At 39.2% G+C, this 25,219-nt stretch overlaps 2 protein-coding genes across 2 annotated transcripts in view; one reads left to right on the top strand and one right to left on the bottom strand.

Annotated features, from left to right (window-relative positions):
- Positions 1–610: 610 nt before the first annotated feature.
- On the top strand, positions 611–11,255 carry ptp4a1 (protein tyrosine phosphatase 4A1). The gene is made up of 6 exons (XM_039807029.1): positions 611–767; positions 4,172–4,847; positions 5,165–5,257; positions 6,257–6,387; positions 7,723–7,797; positions 10,075–11,255. Exons 2-6 carry the CDS (start codon positions 4,743–4,745, stop codon positions 10,190–10,192), a joined length of 522 nt encoding a protein of 173 aa, XP_039662963.1. The 5' UTR covers positions 611–767; positions 4,172–4,742; the 3' UTR covers positions 10,193–11,255.
- Positions 11,256–13,228: 1,973 nt separating this feature from the next.
- col9a1a (collagen, type IX, alpha 1a) overlaps positions 13,229–25,219 on the bottom strand; it is a 28,117-nt gene continuing 16,126 nt past the window's right edge. Inside the window, exons 24-32 of the mRNA XM_039776631.1 lie at positions 24,134–24,205; positions 22,271–22,306; positions 22,125–22,169; positions 20,910–20,942; positions 19,924–20,070; positions 19,304–19,358; positions 18,875–19,063; positions 16,666–16,743; positions 13,229–14,073 (exon numbers count right to left, since the gene is read on the bottom strand). Of these exons, the coding sequence (XP_039632565.1) occupies positions 13,868–14,073; positions 16,666–16,743; positions 18,875–19,063; positions 19,304–19,358; positions 19,924–20,070; positions 20,910–20,942; positions 22,125–22,169; positions 22,271–22,306; positions 24,134–24,205 (861 nt within the window). The 3' untranslated portion in view covers positions 13,229–13,867. The remainder of the gene's footprint in view (positions 14,074–16,665; positions 16,744–18,874; positions 19,064–19,303; positions 19,359–19,923; positions 20,071–20,909; positions 20,943–22,124; positions 22,170–22,270; positions 22,307–24,133; positions 24,206–25,219) is intronic.

The raw sequence follows: 25,219 nt of genomic DNA, 5'->3' as shown, positions 1-25,219 counted from the left end.
CGCTTTTTTCAATGTTTGTGCCACTTTTTCAGACGTTTTTTTTTTTCCTATGATGGCTAAGGAACTTTTTTAGGACTTTATGTCGACCAAACTGTAAGTGAGAAGACTTTATAAGACATACGATAATACGGTCAAAGACATTTGACTTTTCTCTAAAATAAAACCATGTCAATAAACTCTACATCTGGCCCTTGATGTAATTCTCATTTTCCAGTGTGGCTCTCACTGAAGTTCGGTTTGACACCACTGACATAGAGGGTATTTTAAATCACTGTTTCCAGTATTTTTAGACTCAGTTTCTTTCATTTTACCCACTGGGCAAATTGGGCAACCATCCAAGTGGCCCCAGGAGTGCAGGGCTCTTAATTGGTTATGGGTTAATTTGAATCTTGAAGAGGGCTGCTGTGTCAACATAATTAATAGGAGCCCAGCCAGTGGTGGAAGAAGTATTCCGATTTTTAACTTAACCCTCTGGGGTCGAAACTAGTTACTTTCCACCACTGGTAGTAGGCTAGCTGTAGTGGATAGTAGTAGGATAGTTTGCAGACTGTTGCACTGGCGGTGTTTTATTTTGAAAGTTCTGACAGGAAGTCGGCTTCGTCTTTCCCTCCAGCCTGACGGTGTCGTCGCAGCAGATCAGGAGACTTCGGCTCCGCTCGGAGAAACAGCACCGCACTGTATGGTGGAGAACCGTTTCATATTTTTACCTTTTTCTGGGGACCGGCTGTATGATTAAGCTACAATCTTCAATGAGTAAGCATATCCCAGTAAGTAACGTGTTTTTGTGGCTGCCATTTTGTTCTCATTCCAGCGGTTTGTGTTCTAAATCAGAACGCATATCGTTAACGTTACCAACTGGCCTTCACGTTTTTCTTCGGTGAAAATCACGGCCTTCTCGGCACAAAACCCGGTTTAATATTTCCTTGACTCAAGACGATTAATATTAAATCTTTTACTTAACTGTAACATGAACTGACTGAACGGGTATTTGTCCCGGTTACTTAAGCGTAGTTAACGGTTTGCATGATGTTCGTCATGGCTAGGAAGCTGCTGTCCGGGATGCGCAGCACGGGCTGGTCTTGGCTAACGTTAGTCACTCGGAAGTTTTTCTCGGATAAAATCGACGCATTTTTACGTGAAATAAGTCAAAAATAGAAATGACATTTTCTTTGTGATTTCCCACACGGAGTACCTGTCTGCAACGTTAACGAGGCGTCGTGTTTGTCACCTTAAAGCGATGTGTATATTGTCCATCTCCCAGCTTCTGACAGTGCCTATAGGCCTCTAACGTTAAATGATGGCGCCCAGCTCACCTCACACAAAGGACACTTTAAAGCCTGTATACTATAATGCAACATGTCATCCATTTAAATGACTACTTTCATGCCTCTCACCTCTTTTGTCTTTTTACATCATATCCCTCTTTGTCATTTAGTCGCATCCTTTTGTTCACTATGTAATGATTTTCTACCAAATGCAGTTTTTCAGCCAAAAAAACACCGGATTAACAAAGCATACTGAACAGCTTAGTGTTTTTAGTATTTGGAGCATAAGCTGGAAAAAAACATGTCCAGTAAGTAGGCATTTTCAATCACATCCTTCTCAAGGGTGTAAAGGGCAAAAACATTAGGATCTAAATGGCAGTGAGTCAGATTTATGATGATGATGGTGATAATAACAGAGTGTATGTTAAAGCCCCGCTGAGGGCCTCATGGTGAGCTCAGCTTCCACAGATATGACCTAGATGTCAGAAATGACACATCCTTCCTATTGTACACCGGCAGCAGCCATTAGGTAAGATATTACACGGGGCTGCAGTTTTACTTTATATAACCTACTCATTTTTGCCCTTTTTATTTTTTTAATTTTCATCCCAGTCCCTCATATTTCGTTGGAAGCTCTTTTCAAAGACACCTTCTGTCTACACCTGTTCAGTATGGGAATCAAACTCCTCACACCCTAGCAGTGGATAGTGCCAGGTCTTGGCTATATGGCCAAAAACTCTTCTATCCTGATATAGGTCACTTCATACCGCGATATATACCACAATATAGCATGTTTTCTGGTAGTTAAATTATTTTTTTTTAATTAATTAATATAAAAAGTATTTTCATATTTTATTAAGAACTTTAGTGCGAAATGAACATAAGATGCAAGAATCGGAACGTAAAGGGGCATTAAATATTGCAATAATGCAGTTCAGTCGCAGGTTTTTCAACATTGCGATAGACACAATATAGAAAAATATAATGCGATGGACATTTTTATATCGTTTTGACGATGCACATTGTCATATCACCAAGCCCTTGTCATATCACCAAGCCCTTGCTCACATGCTAATTTTGCACACATCTTTGTATGACTTCATGTCATACATTGTTCTAAACCACTGTGAATTGCATCTGTTTTCAGTGTAATTTGTGTTACTTCCTGCAGAAAATGCTTGTGAATGCTGAATTGCTAATGCTAAAGCTGAAGTAGTGAGAATAATTGGAAAGGTGGGAATGGTTTTTGTATGAATTTCATTGAAAATGTGAATGGTACCAATAATGTATCAAACAAAAGTGGAATAAGTGAATTAAGTTTATTTTTTTAAAGCTGTCGCTACACTGAATTGCTAGTTGAACTGTAAAAGATATCAAAAAGTTGAATCATTTTCTAATAGCTGAATGTTTTGTGACTAGTTTAAAGTTTGAAAGACGTCTGAAGGTGAAAGTATGTGGGAAGAGTAGCATTTAGAAGTGGAAGAAGCCTGAAGAGGATGTGAAGATTGCTCCATTGACTTTCAGTGTAAAAAGAAAAAAAAGCTTAATTTTAAAAACTATAAATGGTAGGAAAAAGTTGAATACAAACACAATTGTCCTAAACGAGCTGCACATTTTGATATTTGAATGGTTTTTGTAGCTGAAAGTATGCAGAAGTAGTAGGCGAGCGGAAATCGTACGGAAAAATCGCATAACAATACTGCGAATGCTGATGAATCAGCATTCACACAAATATAAATGCAGAGAGTTAATTATTATTAGGCCTATTAGCTTACATTTTTTATTTCTGGCAGGGTTTTGTGGTGGCTGTGTAGGAAAGCAGGAGTTGCAGTAAACTCTTAAAACCATTTAAAGAAACACTCGACAAAGACTTTGGTCTCTTTAATTCTTGTCAGATATTTAACATTGATGTAAAGTTGCAGTTCTGGATTCTTTGAGTCTGAAATATGACCCGAGATGCAGTTTCAGTATCCCGGCAAATATTTACAGTTACAGTGGCGTTAGTCATACGCATGCAGGAAGGTGCCTGTGGTGTGTGTGATGCAACCGTGTGACAATACAGAAATGTATTCAGTCTATTTTGAAATAGAATTGAAATTGAAAATTGAAAAAATTTCATATTTCTAAAGCTGTAACAAGACAATTTTTAGTATTTCGATTGATAATTGACTCGTGAGTCATAAGTCGATCAATTGATTGATGAACAAATCAGCAACAATATTGATAAAATTTTTAAACGTCAAAAATCCCTTTGTTCCAGGTTCTCAAATGTGAATATTTTCTGGTTTTCTTACTCGTCTATGATGGTAAACTGAGTCTCTTTGGTTTTGGGACTGTCGGGTCGAACAAAATAAGACATTTTGAAAATGTCACCATGACTTTTGGGAACTTGTGACTCAGGCTGCAACTAACAATCCTTTTTATTATCGATTGATCTGTCGTTATTTCTTGATTAATCGATTTAGCCTAGTTGTTTGGCCTATAAAATGACAGAAAATTGAGAAAAGGGTCGATCAGAGTCCAAGATGACGTCCTCAAATGTCTTGTTTTGGCCACAACTCAAATATATTCAGTTTACTGTCACAGAGGAGAGAAGAAAACTAGAAAATATTCACATTTATAAAACTGGATTCAGAGAATTGTTTTAACCAATTAACCAAATCAATTAACAGATTATCAAAAAAGTAAAAAGTCACAGATTGCCAAAACATTTTCTGCCATCAAACTTAATAGTTTTTCATGGGAACAAGAAAAAACATGTAAAAAAAAAAAAAAATACAAGGCGTACCATTAGCTGTTCTTTGTTGTTAACACATCAAGCCTCAACAGAAGCCCTTTGTGTTGTGTGTCAAACCAGTGCTTTTAAAAACCTCTTCATCCTGCTTGTCTCCCTCTGTGTCCTGCAGCAGTTCTGTGGTGTTCTGGGTCACACATTTATGGAGTTTCTGAAGGGCAGTGGGGACTACTGCCAGGCTCAGCACGCTGCCTATGCAGACGAGTGAACAGCCAAACTCGCCATCGATCCAACGCACTTGAGCCACAGGAGGGACCCCGGAAAGTTGGCAGGACCGGGACACCTCCCAGAACCAGCGACAACTCGGCCTGGATGGGGTAACTCCACTCGCTGCACACTGCCCTCGTCGGCTTCCGCCTGGCCCGAATCAAGGTGGAACCAGCCTTGTTTTTTTTTTCTTCCTTTTTCTTTTCTTTTATTCCAAAGGAAAGGGTTTTGAGTTGTTTTCTGATTGTCCGCCCTTTTTTCGGCCACCAACTCCCTAAATTTCCGCATTTGCCTGTCGCAGCCTTTGGTTTTTTTTTTGCCAACTTCGAAGAAGAACAGAAGATTTCTGCTTCTAGAATCTCGTTGGACATTTTTGTTTGACATTCCCTCCGAGTTTTAACTGTTTACATTAGTGTTTTTCTCCTCGAAAGACTTTTTGGTTTTGTTATATATATATTTTTTTTTACGTTGTCACAATGGCTCGTATGAACAGACCGGCCCCCGTGGAGATCACCTACAAAAACATGAGGTTCCTCATTACCCACAATCCCACCAACGCCACCCTGAACAAGTTCATCGAGGTGAGCCTCCGTGTCATTGGTTGAAAGTTAAAATTTGCTCAGCCAGATCCAAGGGGCATTTACGAAGTTTAGTTGACAAGTTTAACATTGAACTGCATGTTCACGTTAGGGACACAATCAGACAAAGATGATGTGATGGGAAATATTTTTGAATAATGGAAGATAATAAAACATGAGAGGTCCTCTGGAAATAAATGTTTCGGCAGAAGATAAACTGTAATTTAGGTCACATTTGAGACTTTAAATCAAGTTTTATTGCTTGTGTACTTGTGTTTTTGAAGTAGCTTTCTAATAAATCCTGCAACGCATTTTTACAGGAGCTGAAGAAATATGGAGTTACCACCGTCGTGAGAGTTTGTGAGGCCACCTATGATGCCACCCTGGTGGTCAAAGAGGGAATCCAAGTTCTGGTGAGTTCAAGCCCTGAAACCTTCCTAACTGTCGGTGCATCGAACCAAACTGAATGTGGGGTTTTTTTTGCCCTTTTTTCTCTCCGCTCGGTGTTTCCTGAACATGCCTGTTCAGTTTTATCCTTCTCTTTTCTTACAGTGTTATGTAAAATGTTCTGTTAATAAAGATGCATAACAGACCTTGTCCCTGTTGCCAACATTGTGACTTTATCCTTCGATTTAATGTTGTTTTTACACTTACAATGCCAAAAACCTTGCTTTAAAAACAACGAGCAGCCAAGGGAGGGCAGTGTGAATGTATTTCAAAACATTAGTGATAAATCCAGTCTTTCCCACAGATTAGAAAGCAATTTGTGTAAAAAAAAAATTTATAACGAAACGCACGTGTGGCGGCCGGTGTTGATTGTGTGGCGCACTGCCACAAATTAGTCTATGTGTGGGAAACCCTGGAATCAGTACAGCTGAACAATTAAAAAATCTAAATATATTCAATTTACAATGATAAAAATCCTAAATCTTTACAAAGTTTCTGCAGTGTTGCTTCATAACTGCACTAAACGACTAATCAAGTATCAAAACAGTTGTCAGATGATTTTCTGTTGATTTGATTAAGCGATTAATTAACGAATTGTTGCAGCACAAATTGAATTATATTCCAACCAGTGGCTTTTTGCCCTTTTTTTTTAATTTCTTTTTTTTTTAAAGAGATTCAGCAACACGCCACTGTTTTTACATATTTATTTAATGGCATAAGAACCAGAGGCTTTGTTTAATATTTTACAGAATAGCTTAATGTGTAGCTACTAAAAGAAATCCATAAACTGTCAAATGGCACACTGACACAGACAGAAAGCCCCTTCCGAGTCTGACCACTCCTCCCCCCCCCTCCCCTACAACAACATTTTCGTTTCCCTGCAGCTGGTTCGGCCCTCACACTTCCTTTGTTTTGGTTTCCAAGAAGCTGGGCAGGCGACGTCATTTCCCCCTCTTCTCTTCCAGGATTGGCCGTTTGACGATGGAGCTCCTCCCTCCAACCAGATCGTTGATGATTGGCTGAACCTGCTGAAGCTAAAGTTCAGGGAGGAGCCCGGCTGCTGCATCGCTGTCCACTGTGTGGCAGGGCTGGGGAGGTGAGCGCTTGCTGTCACAGGGATTAAAGTATTATGTTCTTATCATACGGGATCATATTTCACACATGATTTCTATTGGTCGGGATGTGGCAGCTCATACTCTTGACATTTCCTCCGCTCTGTACATCCTCTGATACTGAACAAGTTGGTGCTGAAACCAGTAATTTGTAGGTGACTGAGAATAAATTACACTTTTGATGATCAATTGTTTTAGTCATTTATCAATGAATAAATGTCAAAGATTCTGTTTCCAGTTTCTCAAATGTGAGAATTTCCTGCTCTTTAGATTAGATTCAACTTTGTCATTGCACAGAGTACCAACCGAGGTTGTGAGACAACAAAATGCAGTTTGGCATCTAACCAGAAATGCAAAAAAGCGGTAAAGCACAGAGTAATGTACATATGCACCGTGGTGATATACATAAATAATAGAGGTGTGACGAGATCTCGAGATTAAAATGTGACGAGACTTCTCGTCGAGGTAAAACTTGTCTCGCAATATCGGTCACCAGTGCAGGGCAGCAGCACAGTAGACGGAATCTGACCTGGTTGGTCTTATAATACATCTGGCTCTAAATTACCACAGAAGAGCCCCCGTCCGTTCACCAAAGTTGACTCTGAGTTTGAGCGCCAGCGGAGTTGCAATTGTACAAAGCTGCCGGTAAAACCCAGCGTTAGAGGGTTCTCTCTCTCTCTCTCTCTCTCTCTCTCTCTCTCTCTCTCTCTCTCTCTCTCTCTCAGCCTGTTTCATGCAGTTATTAGAAGCCATTACTTTTACACAAATGTCATTTTAAGGACATGTAAAATTAGATGGTGAAGATTAGATAAGAAGTTGGTAGATTGCTTCATTCAGTGATATCTTGTTGAGTCAGAGTTTCAAAATTATGAAAAACAAAGTGTGTCATCTATCGTGGCTTGAAAAACAAACCAAAAAAATGTGAAACCAAACAGCCGTCGAGTAGATTTTCTTGTATGTTGCCGTACGTGAACTCAGTCGCTTTGTGTCCCGTGTGTTTGCTTAGTTTAGACAACCTGCCAAACAGGTTCTGTTTTCATCCCGTCGGCTTTCAACTGACCTTTAGGTTCAGAAATGGCTGAATAATATCCACTCCCTGAACTCCTCTTAAACATACGGCTCGGTTTTATATACAGGCTTTTAATCACAAATATGAAGGTTTTAAAACTTTGCCGATTGAAGTTTTTGGTCTCAGATTGAACTGTCTCTCTGATAATAGATGAAACCAGACAGTAGCACTGAAACAGTAGTTTCAAATGAACAGGGCAATGTAAATAAAATGCAAGTTATTTCCTTACTTCCTTTTTCCTTCCCTGCAGAGCTCCTGTTCTGGTCGCGCTCGCCTTGATTGAATGTGGGATGAAATATGAAGATGCTGTCCAGTTCATTCGACAGTAAGTGGGACACGTGACTGTGAAAAGCTTTGACCAGAATGATTCAAAAATGCTGATACCGGCAGAGGATATACCTGCGAATACTCTTTGTATTTATTTATAATATATCATCTTTATTTATAGAGCACATTTCAAACTCCATGTTACAAAGTGCTTCACAAAACAAGCCAGTCAGTCATTAAAAAAACTAGGGGGTGCACGATTCAGAAAATGTCCCGATTCAATATCTATTTTCAATTCAAAAACGATTCTCGATTCAAAAAACGATTCACAGTATGTAAATGTAGTTACTTTTCCCATGTGATTGCAGTAGACATAAGAGTTAAAAAAATGTAAAAAGTATGAATCGATTTTGAATCGGTAGAGTTTGAATCGCAATTCGAATGTGAATCGATTTTTCTGAACACCCCTATAAAAAACATCAGGTTATTTAAACAACAAATAAAAAACTATTTGATGTATAAAATCCTGTACAGCGTAGAAAAGACCAGTCTTAAAAGAATAAAAGACAAGAAATATTATATTGTTTATAAGATTGTTTTTGGGAAACTTCCACCTCCCTAGATATGGCAGTTTAGAGGTAGACAGAAAACAAATAGACACAAGTCTTTTGCTGCAATCCAACCGTGGACTTTGCCCCAAAATTCTTTTGTTTTTTAACATAAACGCACAAACATTTCTTAAATTCAATTTGAAAAAAAGTTATTGTGACCAGGACGTGTACTGAGCTGTACATTTAACAGTTGGGGGGTGGGGGGTGGGGGGGGGGGGTGAACTTGTGTCAGTGCTCACTAGGGGATATACTACGTACTTAAGACCCTACACTCCCTCAGACACGCAGCGTTGTTATCGCCACATGCACACCTACCAGTATACCTGTGAAAAGCTCAACCTGCCTGATAATATTTGGCCGTACCGGTGTTTTGTCCGACCACTGACTTCAAGATCTTCCTGCTTTTCTGTTAGACATGTTTCTGACAGAAACTGAAGGTTTTGCGTGGTACATAAAGCAGGGAGGGATGAGTCATCCTAACTGTAAATAGCTGAGATGTCAGAGAGTGAATGAGAGCGATTCAGTAGGAGGAGGAGTGGACGTAGTGCCTTTTAAAGTATGTAATGCGTCAGAGCTCGAAATAGTTTGAGATCCTACATGTTGGCTTTGAAGTAATATTCGGATGTTCGTAGAAAGTTACATGAATAAGGTTGAAAATGCAGACGTTTGGGCATGTTGATGTTAACTGGCTACATATTAGGGTTAGAAGATAGTGATATGGCTGACATCTTATGACGTTGCAATCTAACTAAAAAGGGTCTGACTCGTTTTGTACACACTGTATTTCACCACCAGTTTACCACCACTTTCACTGTATTCTACACCTGAATTTCTCCTCTGGTAATCACAAAAAAGTATATTGAGATGGGGGCCGCCCAACGGCATGCTGGGTACAGCTCGCTCTCCATCGCTCACTACAGAACCTTCAAGAACAGATTTAAGAAAGCGAAACCGGAGATGTCACATTGTAGCAAACTCAAAACATTTCCAGCAACCGCGGTGTAACTTTCTGCACGCTTTTGATCTCGGAAATAGCCTGTTCCCAAATAGCTAGCTGTTAGAAAATGATGCACGTTCTCTTGCATTGCTAGGGGACGCAACTTTGTCATGGCATGTGTATTGCAGTGTCGAGTGTGAAGTTGTTTAGATGGGCGGTTCTTGAGAAAGCTGCAAGCAGCAGTACCGCAGGCCAAGAAGTCGGCCTGTTTTCAACGAGCACTGCACTAGTTTATATAATTTGATATTACGAAGTATATCTTGATATACTACATATGCTTGGAAATCAACTGAGGTATTGTATATGGGTTAAATAACCACATGGAAATGTCTGTTTTTGACCAATTCAGGCAATTAAAAACCAGACAAACCAAAGTACTTCAGCAATAATATAAACATCCAAAGTTGTCCCGCTTAGTGATTTGCAACATTGTCCAAATGTGTAAAAATGTGTCTTTTGTGTCATTATGTAAGTAGCAATATCTCAATAGGTTAAAACAAATTGGCATGACATAATTTCTGATGGTAGACAAATGTATATTGTCTCATTATTTACACCAATAATCATGATGTAGAAAACGGCTAAAAAAAAGGTGGATAACTTCACTTTTCGTGTCTCAAATTACATTTTAATCAAGGATCTTCTCACAGTGCTACAGAGATACTAAATGATCTTGTGATGTCATCTGTCGACCTGAGCTGAATGAGTGTCCCGTTGTTTCTTCCAGGAAGCGTCGAGGAGCGTTCAACAGCAAACAGCTGTTCTACCTGGAGAAATATCGTCCTAAGATGCGCCTGCGCTTCAAAGATTCCAACGGCCATCGCAATAACTGCTGCATCCAGTAGAGCCAAGCCCTGAGCCAAGCCCGCCCCATTCAATCCAAACTCGCTAGCTTATTACCTGGCAGGCTTGTTTTCTAAGTCGTTGTGTTGAAGTTCTTTACTTTGGAAAACCATGCTCGGTAATTAAACTGCCCTCTTCCCTTTCAAGGTTCAATATCAAGTGTCAAACAAAAAAAGAAAAGAAAAATGAGTTGTGTGAACCGGGATCACCGTGTTTTCTCTTCATGTGCCCGAGATGAAGGAAAAAAAAAAAAAAAAAAAAAAAACGTTAGGAAGGGCAGCGCTGAGTCGTGTATCATTGTAAGATGTTGGATTAATTGTTTTTTCTGCAAAAAGCCCAAAGATTTTGGATTGGCAAGTGCGTTAACATCGCCTGAGAATGTTCTCAAAACAAACATTTTTAATTTCACGTGAGCAAATTATGTACCCCGTTCAATTTTACTGTTCCGTTTCAAGACTGACTAGAAAGAGGTACGCCTTCCTTCAGATCAGATGGTTCATCCATAAATGCCTTACAATCGAAGTGGAACAAAGGCAATGGAGGCGGGGGGTCGACCCCCCCCGCTGCCATTTGGAAAAGGTGTTTCATTTTTCTACTCGGAACAACAAAAAAATCGTTGCCTTTGTCTTGTGCAGGAAGTCTTACACTCACATAAGCCCTTTCAGTAACAATTTTTTAATATAAAATGCTTCATTGTTGCAATATTTGTCAATTGAAAGTCTGGGAACTCGTACTTTTTTTATTTTCTCTATTAAACCTTCTGTTTACTAATTAACTGCCATGTCCAAAATGTGATTTTTATTTTTTATTTTTAAGTTTATTTTTTGCTTCAAACTGGACTTCCAACGTCTGCGATATTTTGTATGCCTTTTTATTTGATGTCTGTAACTTAAGACTTGGATACTTGATGATTTTATGTATTTGAAAATGTGTACTATTATTATTATTATTAGGTTGGCTATTTATACTATCAATGGATGTGTGATTTAGTACCGTGAGCGACAAAGTTGTACCTGTTCACCAACTTGTGAGAGTACATTAAATGATACACTGAAAAACAACAAAGAAAAGAGTTAATGGGTGGTTATTTTCAAGGGTTATGCATTCTTGTTATGTCTGAAATGGAAATTCATTTCACTTAATTCAAAAGTCCACTTACCAGCTTTTCCCAGAGCTTTCAACTGCATCGACTCAGTCGAGTTTGCTCAGCTGTCAAACTACTTTTTAAATGTCATTTTTAAAAAGTAATATGTACTTTTACAAAACGATAGGAAGCAAAACATGTAAATGGTTTAGTGTTGTAATTGAATAGATATCTGAAGAAAAATGTTAGTCTTCTAAAAGGAAGGGAGATTAATGTCAACAGATGAAGTTTTTCTAGTTTTCTTTAGTCAAAATACAAGTAGAAAGCACACAGTTGTTAAACTAAAGATACTATAAATTACTGTGGTGCATTGTTTTCACCCCGGTGCTCTATCTTCTTTGTACTGTGTTTTATAAGTTTAAAAAAAAAAAACCTCTTCAAACATCAGCTTCCTGACACCCTGTTGTAAAATATGCTGTAAAACCAGGTTCCAGCAGCAGGCGTTGTTTGTGTCAGGTGTTTGATCCACATTGTGTTTTTAAAATGTGCCTCAAGATCGGATTAACGACATTTTATTCAGAAAATTAAAAAAAATAGTGTTAGAAACAAATAAGGGGAACCGCTCAAAGGTCAAGTTTCTTGTAAAAAGATACCAAAAATGAGCAGTAACATTGTACAACGGACGGAAAATCTGGTCATGACATTTAAATTGAGATTAATGAAGGTATGGCTGCCACCCTGTGGTCATTTTTGATTTTACATATGCAGCCTCCAGCATTTTCATCCCCAAAGCCATCATTTTCTTCTTTATCTTCTTCTTGTGCATACTGATGTATAGTTTGACCTGAGGACTTTCTGGTGACAAAGTCTGCAGCAGCTCCCCCCTGTGAACTGTGAGCTGATGATCTAATGAACCTGGTTCAAAACCATAGGCGTAGGCGGACTGGCAAATGCCAGACGGGCCGATGCACTCTCGGGTCGACTCTCGCTGGAAAAAAGAAAAGAAGGCAGCAACACTGGCCTTTCACACTAGTTTGACAACAATATGTAAGACTGTACAGCTGCGGCCTGGAGCCTCCTGTCTGGGGCCATCGGGCTTCTACTTTTCAAAATAAACGCTTGCGTCTGGTCCGCTATGTCTCCGTAGTTTGGTGTATGTAAATATGCAAGCATATTCCATTCTATTCTAAGATGGTGCCGTGGTAGTTTATTTGAAGGTTTTATGAATTGCTCCAGCGTGTGTGTATTATTTAATTATGAAAGCCTGTAAGTGTGCCTCATGCTGCTGGTGCCATAATCTGACGTGAGCCTGGTTTTTGCAATTACAAAGCAAATAATGTCCCCCGTCTGAAATTGGACCGGTAAGGGACGGAATTGACAGGGCCGAATTTTGTCCCAGTCCGCCCCTGACAATAGGCGTAGATTTCGGAAGGGGATGCAGGCGATATGTCCCTCAGCAATATTTAGAAGAGAGAAAATAGAGAAAAATATGAGAGACAACCCTCCTTGACACAGTTGCTAGTAGCCAAGGAGGACACGGAGGATTAAAAAAAACAAACATGACGGACTCTTCAGAAGAAGTCATTATCTTCACTCGAGTTTCTGTGTGCGAAAGTCGCCGGACGACACAATCTTCTGAGCATAGTCATACTGAGAAATCCAGAAAGAGTTGTGTGTTAATTAGCTTTGTAGCAACTCATTTGGCAATGGTTTGAATGTAACGGACGTTCATTATTATAAAAAAAGTTATGCACTAAAGCTTTAATACTTGACTGCCAAGGAAATGGTCAAATTTAAAGACCACTTCAGTCTGAAAACAAATTATTTTGGCATTGGCCCTTAAAAAAATGACTGCATTAGTTAGTGTCTTAAAGCTGTCAATCATTTTTTTTTTTTAAGCTCAGTCGTGGTTGTTTATTTTGGCCTTGCTCGTCCATACAAAACATGCAAGAGGTTATCAAAATGTGTTTATTTCCTCCTTTGTACAACTCGAAGATGTCACCTTGAACCTTGATATAATAAATAAGAAGTCATATAAAACTGTCATAGAGGTTTTCACACATCGCCACCTTCCAATCACAAAAACAACAGTCGTCATGACATGAAATTATCAAACATATCCTACATTTGGAGGAAAAGGCACAGCGGGGTGGATTAAAGTGGGTACACAACAAAGATACTCACAAACAAAATGTACGTCATCCAGCTGTATAATTTGCATATTGACACATTTACATAAACATACAGAATAACTTTCAGACTCGTCTTGTTGTTGCTTTGATAGAAACGTGGCTGGTACTGTGGGTTTGCACAAACACAGTGAGTTCTTAATTCCTCTAATTTGATAGTACAGAGATGGCAAAAAGTGAGGTAAAATGAAACTTTTTATGTAAAGGAGTTTCAAAAGCTGATGTTTGCTGCTCAGTGTCCACCTTCATGTCAATTTCTAACCACAAAGATGGCTTCAAGAGACCAAAATGACTTTCCAAATGAGCTCACCAAATTAAAAACAAACAAAAAAACATACATGGACAGATCTTCCATGGAGTGATGGTTTCTCTTCCAGTCTCTCAGTTTTCTGCTCGGGCCCTCTTCACATGTCACTGGGGCCCTTCATGCTGGAGTCCTTTGCAGAAACCGGCAACGCCACCATGGGCAGGACGCACTGTGACGACTCACAGTAACCAGTCATGCCGGCGGGCCCGGGGGGCCCGGGAATGCCGACTAGACCGGGAACACCACGGGGTCCCCTTTCTCCGTCACGACCGTTTTGGCCGTAAGCCGGTCGACCGGGTTCACCTGAGAGAAGAGTCAAAGGAAAAGAATACAAATTAATGCGAGACACTGCAGGAAGAAAAAAACAAACATTTTTGGGGACATTTAGGGCTATTTTGCTTCCATAAAATATCTTCTTTCACACTAGTGCAGGGGTCTTCAGACCCCTTAACTGAAAGATAGATGGAGCAGGGACCCCTTACTACATATATTGTTGTTACAAATTGAGTTGCATATTAAGCTGGGCCTACATTAACGTGTTGGCGGCCTAAAACCTTTATACTTACCTTTAGTACAGAATACTAAGCTATTAAATAATTGTTTGCATTTTTTTATAAATCATGTTTTAATGTTAAACTTAAATGTGGCAGAATGAATCCTTATTAACTGTATCTGTGGATGGCTACCTTTTCACACCTACCTCATTTGGTCCGGACTTTCGGACTTTTCAGTTTGGTCCGAACCAAAATTGCAAGTGAGAAAGGTGCCTCGGACCACAGTTCGGATCAAAAGACCAAATTTTGATCCGATCAAAAGAGGTGGTCTCGGTTCAGACCAAACCGAACAATGGTTCGGTTTGTTTGCAGTATGAAAACACTTTTTGGATGGTTCGGACTTTCGGACCAATTACGGGAAGCTCTGGCAAGCTATCATCGTTTTATAAGACCGGGCAAGCTTCTTAAGTATTAGCTCAGTGCTTACGTGTATGTGAGAGAGAGACGGTGAATGCGCTCAGAGCAGACAGCTGTCGGCTATCAGAGCAGAGAATAAATCAGCAGTTTACTTGTTAAGTGGTAGTAAATGTACAGCGTAGGTTTCAGTTTGTCTCTGAATAAATGCTGCAGCTCCTCAAACCCCAAGTAAAGTTCCCGTGTCTTGCTTCTCAACAACGCAACAAACCAAAAAGAGCCGCCAAAAACTTGACACAGAGAGGATACGAGAGGACGGGGATGCCCGTCTACAAACCAATCAGTTACAACTGTCGGGAGACGCAGCGCACGTATGTGATGACGACAGGATGTAGTTTTGTCACGTATAGATCTGTAGTGCGCTTGCATAACTGCAGTGTGAAATCAAAACTTTCCGGATCAAATGTATACAATGTAACAAAAACATGAACCTTGGTCCGGACCTTGGTTCAGACTTTCAGGTGTTAAAATGCCCTTCGTGACTACCTTACCTTTAGGCTAGTAAGCCTATCCTCAGTGTTTTTTTCACAAATAGGCTGATTTATATTTGCCAATACTATGTTGGATTCATGCTAAAGCTATAGTGCGTAATTTCAGTCTCACCCATGAGGAATTCTTAGTAATGACAACAACACTGTTGGCGCGTCCACATGATACAAGCCTTTCGTGATCGTGCACTGCCCCCCATTACTTAATGCATTAATAATCATGAATTAACTGTTAATTACAATTAAATAAGGTGTCTAATAAACATTTATAAACAATGTTCATGTTCGTTCATGTTAACTAATGTATTAATTGATGCATAATTTACCATTAGTTAATGCCTTAACTAATTGTTAATTACAGTTAACTAAGGTCTCTATTTCACCTTTAGTTAATGCAGTAATAAGCTTTGACTAACTGTTAATAACAGTTAACTAAGGTGTCTATTTTAAGTTAATGTAATAATAAGCCTAAACTGGAAATAACAATAACTAAATTGTCTAATTATCATTTTTCTAATGTTTGTTGTACTAGAGTTAAAATAATATACAATATTAAACATTATGTGTGGTATTTACAGATCTGATAACATCATTTAAGGTATTACTGATTATCCACGATTCAACGCTTTTGGTATTTATAGGGTGAGATCAGTGAAAAGACTCCATGCAGAGGTTTGCTTGTTCCTTTGTCTTCATGTAGACATTAACTTTTAAAGCCCAACCTATATAAATTATTGTGCATGCTATATAAGCATTACTTAACCATAACTGGTCACTTGATTAATGTTTTCTCATAATGAAATGGCTTGGCTGTGAACCTTAAGACATACACGCTATCAAACATCTTTATCAACCACCTAGTAATATTAGGAAATACCTTAATTAACAAGTAAACCCTTAGTTGATGTTATCAAGTGACGTTTGTTAACATTTACCTAATGTTTAATATTGTATGATTAACTGTTAAGTGCTTATTACTGTAATAACTAATGTAAATAGCATCTTACAAACTGTTATTAACAGTTATTCAAGGCTTAATATTGCATTTACTAATGGTAAAATTGATGCCTTATTTAACTATTACTAACAGTTGGTCAAGGCTTATTACTACATTAACTAATGTTAAAATACACACCTTAGTTAACTTTTATTAGCAGTTAGTCAAGGCTTATTACTGAATTAACTAATGGTAAAATAGACACTTTAGTTAACTGTAATTAACAGTTAGTTAAGGCATTAACTAATGGTAAACAATGCATCAATTAATACCTTAGTTAACATGAACAAACATGAGCATTGTTAATAAATGTTTGTTAGACACCTTATTTAACTGTAATTAACGGTTAATTAATGCTTATTAATGCATTAAGTACTGCTAATTAATGTACCCTTATTGTAAAGGGTTAGCCATGATTTCTTAGTCATACTGAGTCATTCACCTGGTAGACCTGGGGCACCTGGTGCTCCTTTGGGTCCTCTCGCTGTGGGTCCTCTGTCCCCTTTGTCGCCCTGGTCACCTGCAGAGAGGAAACATAATCATCACCAAGAGGATACACATAATTGAAGTTGCCATATTTAGCTGGAGTTCAAGCTTAGACTTCACACCTCATCTGTTCCTTCATTAACATTAAGAGGAACCTGATTGGTCCCTGAGGGGGAAGTGGGTCAGAACAGGATATAAATAAGATCACATAAAATGAAATAAACGAGATCTTAGCTCCTGGCCAGAAGAAATCCTCACAATGTATGGGGAAAAGTATGAAGGGAAGTTTTTGAAGTGTTTTCACTGTTGATTTAACTATTTCACTGTTTTTGTTTTTACAAAAGTTAATGAGTCATCGTGTTAAATAATCGTGATTTCAATATTGACCAAAATAATCGTGATTATGATTATTTTCCATAATCAAGCAATCCTAACAGATGTACAGTTTTGACTTTCACAGAATCAGATCTACACATTCTATCTGCTTTTTCCCTGCCAGGACCAATATCTCAGATCACATCATCTGAGTACAGATCTAACCGGATGTGCTTTCTTTCCCCAATTTTAAAATCTGTATATCTCACGTTTGCGATGATTTATGTCATTAACATCAGGGTTGAATTTCAGTTCTTGCCCTCAGGCTCTCGTCTCAGATGTCCACATGTCAGGAGTAACAATTAAAATTCAATTCAATATTATTTATAGTATCAAATCATAACAAGAGTTCTCTCAGGACACTTTACAGATGGAGTAGGTATAGACCACACTATAATTTACTAAGACCCAACAATTCCAGCAATTCCCCCAAGAGCAAGCATTTAGATACAGATAGAAGTACTCCTTCATACCAACAGCCTCCTATTTTCCTCTTGAATATGGGTCAGGGGAGGAGTCAAACTTGAATTCTGGGGCTACTCACTTGGCTGGTTATATATTTTTTGTCTGTTGACTATGTGATGATGATGATGTTGAGGTCAACATTCATTCCTTCGGGGACACAAATAAAGTTGAAGTTGAAGTTGGGTCTAAGGACAGAAGGTGTTGTATGCTGTACGGATTGTAAAGCCCCTTGAGCCAAATTTGTGGTTTGTCCAGGGATTGTTGTGGCAATAAAAAGTTTGTCTTGCTTTGCCAGACCCTCCTCCAAAGCGTACTGGAGGAGAGTCTGGCTAGTCCACATAGCATTCAGGGATGGGAGGAAAACATGCTCTGGTTTATTGGCATTTCTTTAAACCAATCACAATCGTCTTGGGCGGTGCTAAGCACCAGAGAAAAGCTGCGGAGCCTCTGCAAAATAGGCTCGGAAGGAACTTGTTTTGGTGGTCATTTAAAAGTTGTTTTAGTCATGCAACAGAAAACTCAGAGTTTAAAATGCCAACACAAAGGAAGCCCAAGGCAACGGATATCTGGCCTCAATGAGTGAAATCCGGTGGATTTTCCGGCGGCAACGGAGCAATCCCGGAAGTGGAACGTCAAGAATATAGACTAATAAAAAGTCTACAGCCCACCGTGACTGAACGGATGTAACTAATAAAACTCTCAAACACGGCACAAACTCGCATTGCCAGACCTTCCTCCAAAGCCGTGCAGGAGAAGGGTCTGGCTAGTCCATGTAGAATTCTGGGATGGGAAAAAAACGTGCTCTGGTTTATTGGCATTTCTTTAAACCAATCACAACCGGTGCCTCTGCAAAATAGCCTCTGGAAAGGAACTTGTTTTGGTGGAACATGTGTACGTTCAAAAGTTGTTTTAGTCGTGCAACACAAAACTCAGATTGGTCTAGCTAGTCTGGATTTACCCTGCAGAGATCTGAGGAGCAGTTAACGTCCTCAGGGGTTTAGAATGCCAACCCAAAGAAAGCAGACGGTAACGGACTCCAGCCAAAATGAGGGACATCCAGTGGAATTTCTGGAGCAATCCCGGAAATTAAATGTCGTCGATATAGACTATAAAGACTGTGACAAAGAAATCAGTAATACATTTAATTTGTTCTGTGTGTGTGACTTGGTGGAGAAAAGAAAACAAATATTGCTCCTAAACAGCAAATTCTCGTTGGTTGGTTGATTGATTTATTCTTGGTGTTCCCAGACAGCGAGGGGGATTCAGTCCAATAACCTTATAGTCACATAACCATACGGTCGTAGATCTGCTGTTTTGAGTCTCACCTTTGGGTCCTTTGCGACCCATAAGCCCAGCTGGACCCTTCAGACCGGGAAGGCCTCGTGATCCGGTGTGTCCGGGGAAACCGTTCTCTCCGGAGGGACCTGGAGGTCCAGGTGGGCCGGGGGGACCCTGTAGCCCAGAGATGCCTGAGTCAGGCCTGCTCAGGCTAGCTGCTAGCTGGGCCAGCTGCTCTGTGACAGACACAGGAGGACATTTTTGACATTTATATTTAGAAGCTGACACTCCAGTCCAGAGCAACTTTAAAGATTCAGTCCGTGCTGTTCACACCTTTTAAAGGAGCTACTGCTTTACTTAGCCTACTACTTATATTAAGTGATAAAGTAGGTGAGCATCAGTCAAAAGATTTAAAAACTGTATAAAGGATAGAACACAAACAGAATGAGTTTGGTAAGAAGGTGACAAACACTTACCTTGCATTACCCTCATGCAGACTTGTTTAATGTGTGTATCTGTTGGTGATTTCCCCTGAAAAAACAAAGATTGTTGATAGCGATGAGCCATTTGTCCATGCAGCAATTTTATGAGCAAACATCACATGCAAAAATCACAGGATGTCCTGCTATGTCCTGTAACGCCCTGCTATGCCCTGCTACGTCCTGTGACACCCTGCAGTGCCCTGCTATGCCATGAACTACTACGGCTACTATTTCTAGTCACTGATCCGTTATCTTTATTGTGACTATTATTGCCACTGTTTATCACACCCCCGACCGGCACTGTCAGACACCGCCTACCAAGAGCCTTATAGAGTGTGGTCTAGACCTACTCTATCTGTAAAGTGTCTTGAGATAACTCTTGAGGTGAATTGAAACGTGTCCCTGAGGTGTTGCCTCAGCACACCAAATATATGTAATTCCATAAAACTAATGCTTATGGAAAACCACCCCTAAAACACTCTAATTTCGTTGAATAACAGCAGGAAGGATCATTTTGAATACTTTATTTAAGTGTCCTTCAGTCGAGGGAACATACTGGACAATAAGCAGCAAAAAAAACGGTCGCCCAATAGTTTGTAGCTGAAACATCTTACCGCTGGTCCCTGCGTTCCCGGCAGGCCTGGTACGCCCATGTCACCCTGCATGCCGCGTGGTCCCGGTTGGCCAGCCTTGCCCTCTTTCCCCTGCTGTCCTCGGCCGCCCTCTGGTCCTTTATTTCCTGTCTCTCCTGGTGGGCCTGTCTGTAATCAGCAGCAAGTAGATACTGATATTAATGATGATTGTTTTTTTTTTTATGATTAACTATAATATATATAACATACAAAATATGCAATTCGCAACATGCACAACCCCCTCCTCCCCCCCTCATCATCACCACCCACCCAGACAAAGATCAAGAAAAGATGACACAGTAACTACAAGATTCAAGACCATTTTGGACCCAACTTCTAATGTGCTTATCTATTCCGCTTAGGATTGATCCATCTCCTAGAACCTTATAATCTTGGGCTAAATGGAACCTGGGTGCCTGCAATCCGACATAGGTTATCATGCATCCCGGTCCAAAATTCCTGGACCTTATCACAGGACCATAGGACATGAAGTAGTTGGCATTCCTCTATTTAGGATTATTACAACACGTAGGGTACACACTGGTAACTCAAGAACACCTGTTAAAGGTGGGGAAACCTAAACATCTAATTTATTCGTGAGATCAGGGACAACATGTAAGAAAGCAGCAAAGTCAGCAGTTATTTATATAAAAGTCAAAGGCAGAGGAGTGATTGTAAACCGGAAGGAAAATGTGTCGATTAGGACAGCTGTTTGAAATTGTTTTGTTTGTTTTGCTGCCAAAAAATGACAAAATCCAGACAATACATTTAGCAAGATGCATCAGCTTTTTATGGCAGACAAAAAATTTCCTGCAGGTGCTTCACAGTTAAAGCTCACGTACAAACTGCAGTAACAAAACTGATTATGCTCCTTAAACAGCTGCAGGACGTAAACAACAATGGGAATTATATCAGTAAAACAATAAGGACCTTCTCAGACATATGATGCTTTGTGTAGGTGAACATACCGATCCTTTCTCTCCTGGCTCTCCTTGTTCACCCTGTGAGGGAAAAGATAGGTCAATAATTGTACATGAACATGGAAATTCATATGTTCCTACACTTTTTTTCCATCTCACAGTCAGGATGGAATTGTGAGGATCTCTTTGGTTTTATTACTATAAATGTATTTACTTATTTTATTTACTGAAGGATTAGTGTTTTTTTAAATGTGTATGTTTTCCCTGTCTTTGCCTAGTGGTGTTTTTAGGAATGTGTTGTATGTTCAAAAACATCTCTGTATGGATGTTTGTATGGATGTTTTAACTGGTAATGGCTGTAAAATGGGTGTTAGCCCAAGCAGAATTCTCCACTCTGTGGAGCAATGAAGTTTATGTTATCGTATCGTATCTTATCGTATTTTATCGTATCTTATCTTATCTTATCGTATTGTATTGTATTGTATTGTATTGTATCGTATTGTATTGTATTGTATTGTATTGTATTGTATTGTATCGTATCGTATCGTATGTTATTGTATCGTATCGTATCGTATCTGATCGTATCTTATCGTATTTCATCTTATTGTATATCTTATCTTCTCTGATCGTATCGTTTCATATCTTATCGTATCTTATCTTATCGTATCTTATTTTATCGTATCTTATCTTATTGTATTGTATCGTATTGTATCTTATCGTATTTTATCTTATTGTATATCTTTCTCTGATCGTATCGTTTCATATCTTATCGTATTGTATCGTATCTTATCTTATTGTATTGTATCGTATCGTATCTTATTGTATTGTATCGTATCGTATCTTATTGTATTGTATATTTTATCTTTTATTTTTTATCTATCGTATCTGTATGTATTGATATCTTTGTATCATTTATCATAATTGTATCGTATGTATCATCTTATGTTATCTTTGTATTTGATCGTATTGTATCATTATCTTATCGTATTGTGTTATTATCGTATCGTTATCTTTAACTTTTCGTATTATATTGTATCGTAGCTTATCATATCATATCCTTTCTTATCTTAGTACCAGCCTCTTTTTCATATCTTAATAATTTGATATTGTATTGATATTGTTGTTGTTACAAAAAACATGATTGCTCACAACAACACATTTCTTCACTTCTCCAGACTTTTTCAGACTTTCCAGATCAGGTTTCACACTGATAGGCTGATTTCTTTCAGTCAAAAGCAGGTGTTTCAGTTGTCAATCACTCACCAGGTCTCCGGCATCTCCTGGTGTTCCTTCGGCACCTGCACCTCCCTGAAATAAAAATGCATGACAGATTTTTGGCACTTAATGTTCAACACACTGTAATCTGAGTTTTAATAGCTAGATGTAATATTACAATTAATGTAACATACCTGGTCTCCCTTTGGACCATTGAGACCGACTGCACCCTGAGAAAAAAGTTGATAATAATAATGATTATCTGAAACTACTTAATATTTTTCAATCAAATAAATCCGTAATTTCTTACAGTAAAACTTTTATGGCATTTTCACATGTTCTAAATATTCAGTTAAGTCAAGGAAAATTGGTGATAACTTTGGTGTAGATTTGATCTGGCCATGTTCCCACTGATTCATTCAGAAATAAGACTGCTCACTTGGATTTGATCATTTTGAGCTCCTCACACTTGAAAACGGCTGATGTTTTGTGTCAATATTTGGAATGACAAATTTATTCTTTAAACCTGCAATAACTGTTTTTTTTTTGGCCACTTGCGGGCAGCAGAAACAAGTAGTGAACACAACATTGACATATCATCTTTTGAGTTGATATGTTGAACAGGTTAGCAAACAGTTGCTTGTTTACACATCCAGCTGTTACAGAGCAACATGATGATTTATTAGGAGTCTTTCTGTTTGTGTCCATGTGATGTAAAATCCTATATTTTAACTCTTTTAGTTGTTGTTGCTCTCTACCAACAAAGAGAAATATCTGTTTCTTTAGTTTCTAAATGCTCCACTTTGTTCACCAGTTAAGGCCAATTTATGCTTCTGCATTAAATCGACGCCGTGGGTACGCATGTAGGTACGTGGATATACCGACCCTACACCGAAGCCTGACATGCACCGCTCAAAAAATTTAACTACATGTCACTCGGCCGTAGCTTGGTAGCGTTGCATTTCCTCCTACTCATTTCCTCCTACTCATTTCCTGGTTCTCTTTCTCCATGAACAACATGAAATCAGGGAGAGGGTTAACTTTTCCTGCTTCAGATTTCCCACTATGCCTCTAGGGTCGGTACTCGCTCTGAAGCTAATCTGGCCACTCTCTCACTCGCTCTACTACACACTCCCCACACACATGCCGGCTATTAGAAAGGTGAGCGTTGAAGCCGGACAGATAAAGAACGAGCTGAAACTCATGTTAAGGCTGCGTAAAGCCGATAGGAGCTGCAGCTAATAATTATCTGTAGGTTCATCGCTACTAGCGCCTCCTTTACATTGTTACATTGTTTTCACATTATATTTTGATAAATTGTTTTTTATTATGAAACTATTATGAAATTGCTTGTAGCCACTTTAAGCTTAACAATACATACGAGTAGAACTACCTTTTTTATTGCTATTTAATAGATCAAGTGATCTCCACCCAACCCTCCCTGCCACCCTCTTGTGGTTCGACTGTATTTCTGTGATCTGAGCCTAGGTACATTTGAAAACAAGCTCTTGATATAGAACTGACTAACAAGGCAGGCCTGCTTGGTTCTTTCGGTGAATGATTGTAAAGATTTACAAAGAATATGTTTACAGCATTTCCTCTCTAACTGGGACGTTTTGGGACCGATTGGTGGGATTGCTGTGGATGAAGTACACACAGTGATACACTGGTTAGAGCAAATGAGGTTTAACCATGTATCCAGCTAATTTAAATAGCTCACGTTACTGCATTGTGTGAACAGTTAACTTCATTTAATATTTTATGTGGCATTTTGTTTTGCGGGGTCCAAAGTTCCTTCCCGAGACTATTTTGCAGAGCCACACCGTCGCTCCATCCGAAGATTAACACCGCCCAAGATGATTGGTTTAAAGAAAGGCAAACAACCCAGAGCATTTTTTCTCCTACCCCAAAATATGTGTGGTGTGGCCAGACTTTACTCCACAGCGCTGTGGAGATAGGTCTGGCACAATGCGAGACTAAGCACTTATTCACTCCGGATTTTTTTGGCTTCACTGTTAAAGTTAATCTGTGTATTTCTGTAATTTTGTGTCTCTCACCCTGTCGCCCTTCTCCCCACGATAACCAGCAGGGCCAGGAAGTCCAGGAAATCCCGGGTCTCCTTTGACTCCCTGTTAAAACACATACACACAAAAAATAAACAGTTAAATGAACAGAATGTACACTCAGAATCATAACACAAGACCGACTATGTGAGGCTTAAAAACTCCCCTCCCCCACCTTAACCTGACCACATCCACAGAAGAAATGAAAACAGTTCAAGCTTCACATCATCTGAACGGTGAGGCTGGAAGGACCCCCCCCAAATCATCCAACCATCCACCCTCCCTCACATGTTTCTGGGTGTGTGTGATGGTACTGATTGTAGTGTACAGTGGGCGATGGGTTTCAGGCATTCCTGGGGAACAGAGAGCTCTTTCAAGGCTTCTCAGCTTCTTTTCCTGCCCTGAATCCCCCCCTGGGCTGCAGAAAAACCCCTTGGGCCTTCGGATTTCTGTAACAAGAGGCCATTCATACCCGCTCACCGGCGAATTAGAGACTTAACTGCAGGGACAGAAGTTCATAAAGATCTGCCACTCTTTAATAAAAGCCTCGCACAAGGCTTCAGTTCCCAGGTACATGGTTTATGTTGGTGAATGATCCTCGTGTTGAATAATACGTTCAGGATAGGAGATAGTATTTATGAACACTGATTGCTCGCTTTGTATTTCAGAGCCCTGATCTCTTAGTTTGATAGAGACAAGTTATGCAGCAGCACAGAGCTAAGCAGAAAGGTTCCGCTGGCACTTCTTTGGCACTATCTTTTGAAATTAGCTTCATCAAAATGTATGTTTCAGTGTTTCTCGATCCATCCATGCTCTCTTCTTTTCCCATAAGAGTATTACTATAATCCTGTTGTTTTCTTCTCAGGTAATTAGCACAAAAAAGAGGGAATGTTTTTAACTTTGGTAGTAGAAACTTAAAAACCATTATGAACAGATTTGACCAGGGTTGGGAGGGTTATTTTAAAAAATGTATTCCGATAGAATTACTAATTACCTGTTAAAAAATGTAATCAGTAACCTAATCCAAGTATCACAATATTAAAGTAGCATTACTTGATTACAGTTACTTTTGGATTACCT

This window comes from Perca fluviatilis, chromosome 1, assembly GCF_010015445.1.
Source record: "Perca fluviatilis chromosome 1, GENO_Pfluv_1.0, whole genome shotgun sequence".
Lineage (NCBI taxonomy): Eukaryota > Metazoa > Chordata > Actinopteri > Perciformes > Percidae > Perca > Perca fluviatilis.
This window is presented reverse-complemented; position numbering and strand designations above follow the sequence as displayed.

What these genes read in the sequence shown, in the direction of transcription:
- ptp4a1 (XM_039807029.1), top strand. Translation starts at nt 4,743, where the DNA reads ATGGCTCGTATGAACAGACCGGCCCCCGTGGAGATCACCTACAAAAAC. An exon ending in CCCTGAACAAGTTCATCGAG is followed by an intron (nt 4,848 to 5,164) that starts GTGAGCCTCCGT and finishes GCATTTTTACAG; the next exon opens with GAGCTGAAGAAATATGGAGT. An exon ending in TGTGTGGCAGGGCTGGGGAG is followed by an intron (nt 6,388 to 7,722) that starts GTGAGCGCTTGC and finishes CCTTCCCTGCAG; the next exon opens with AGCTCCTGTTCTGGTCGCGC.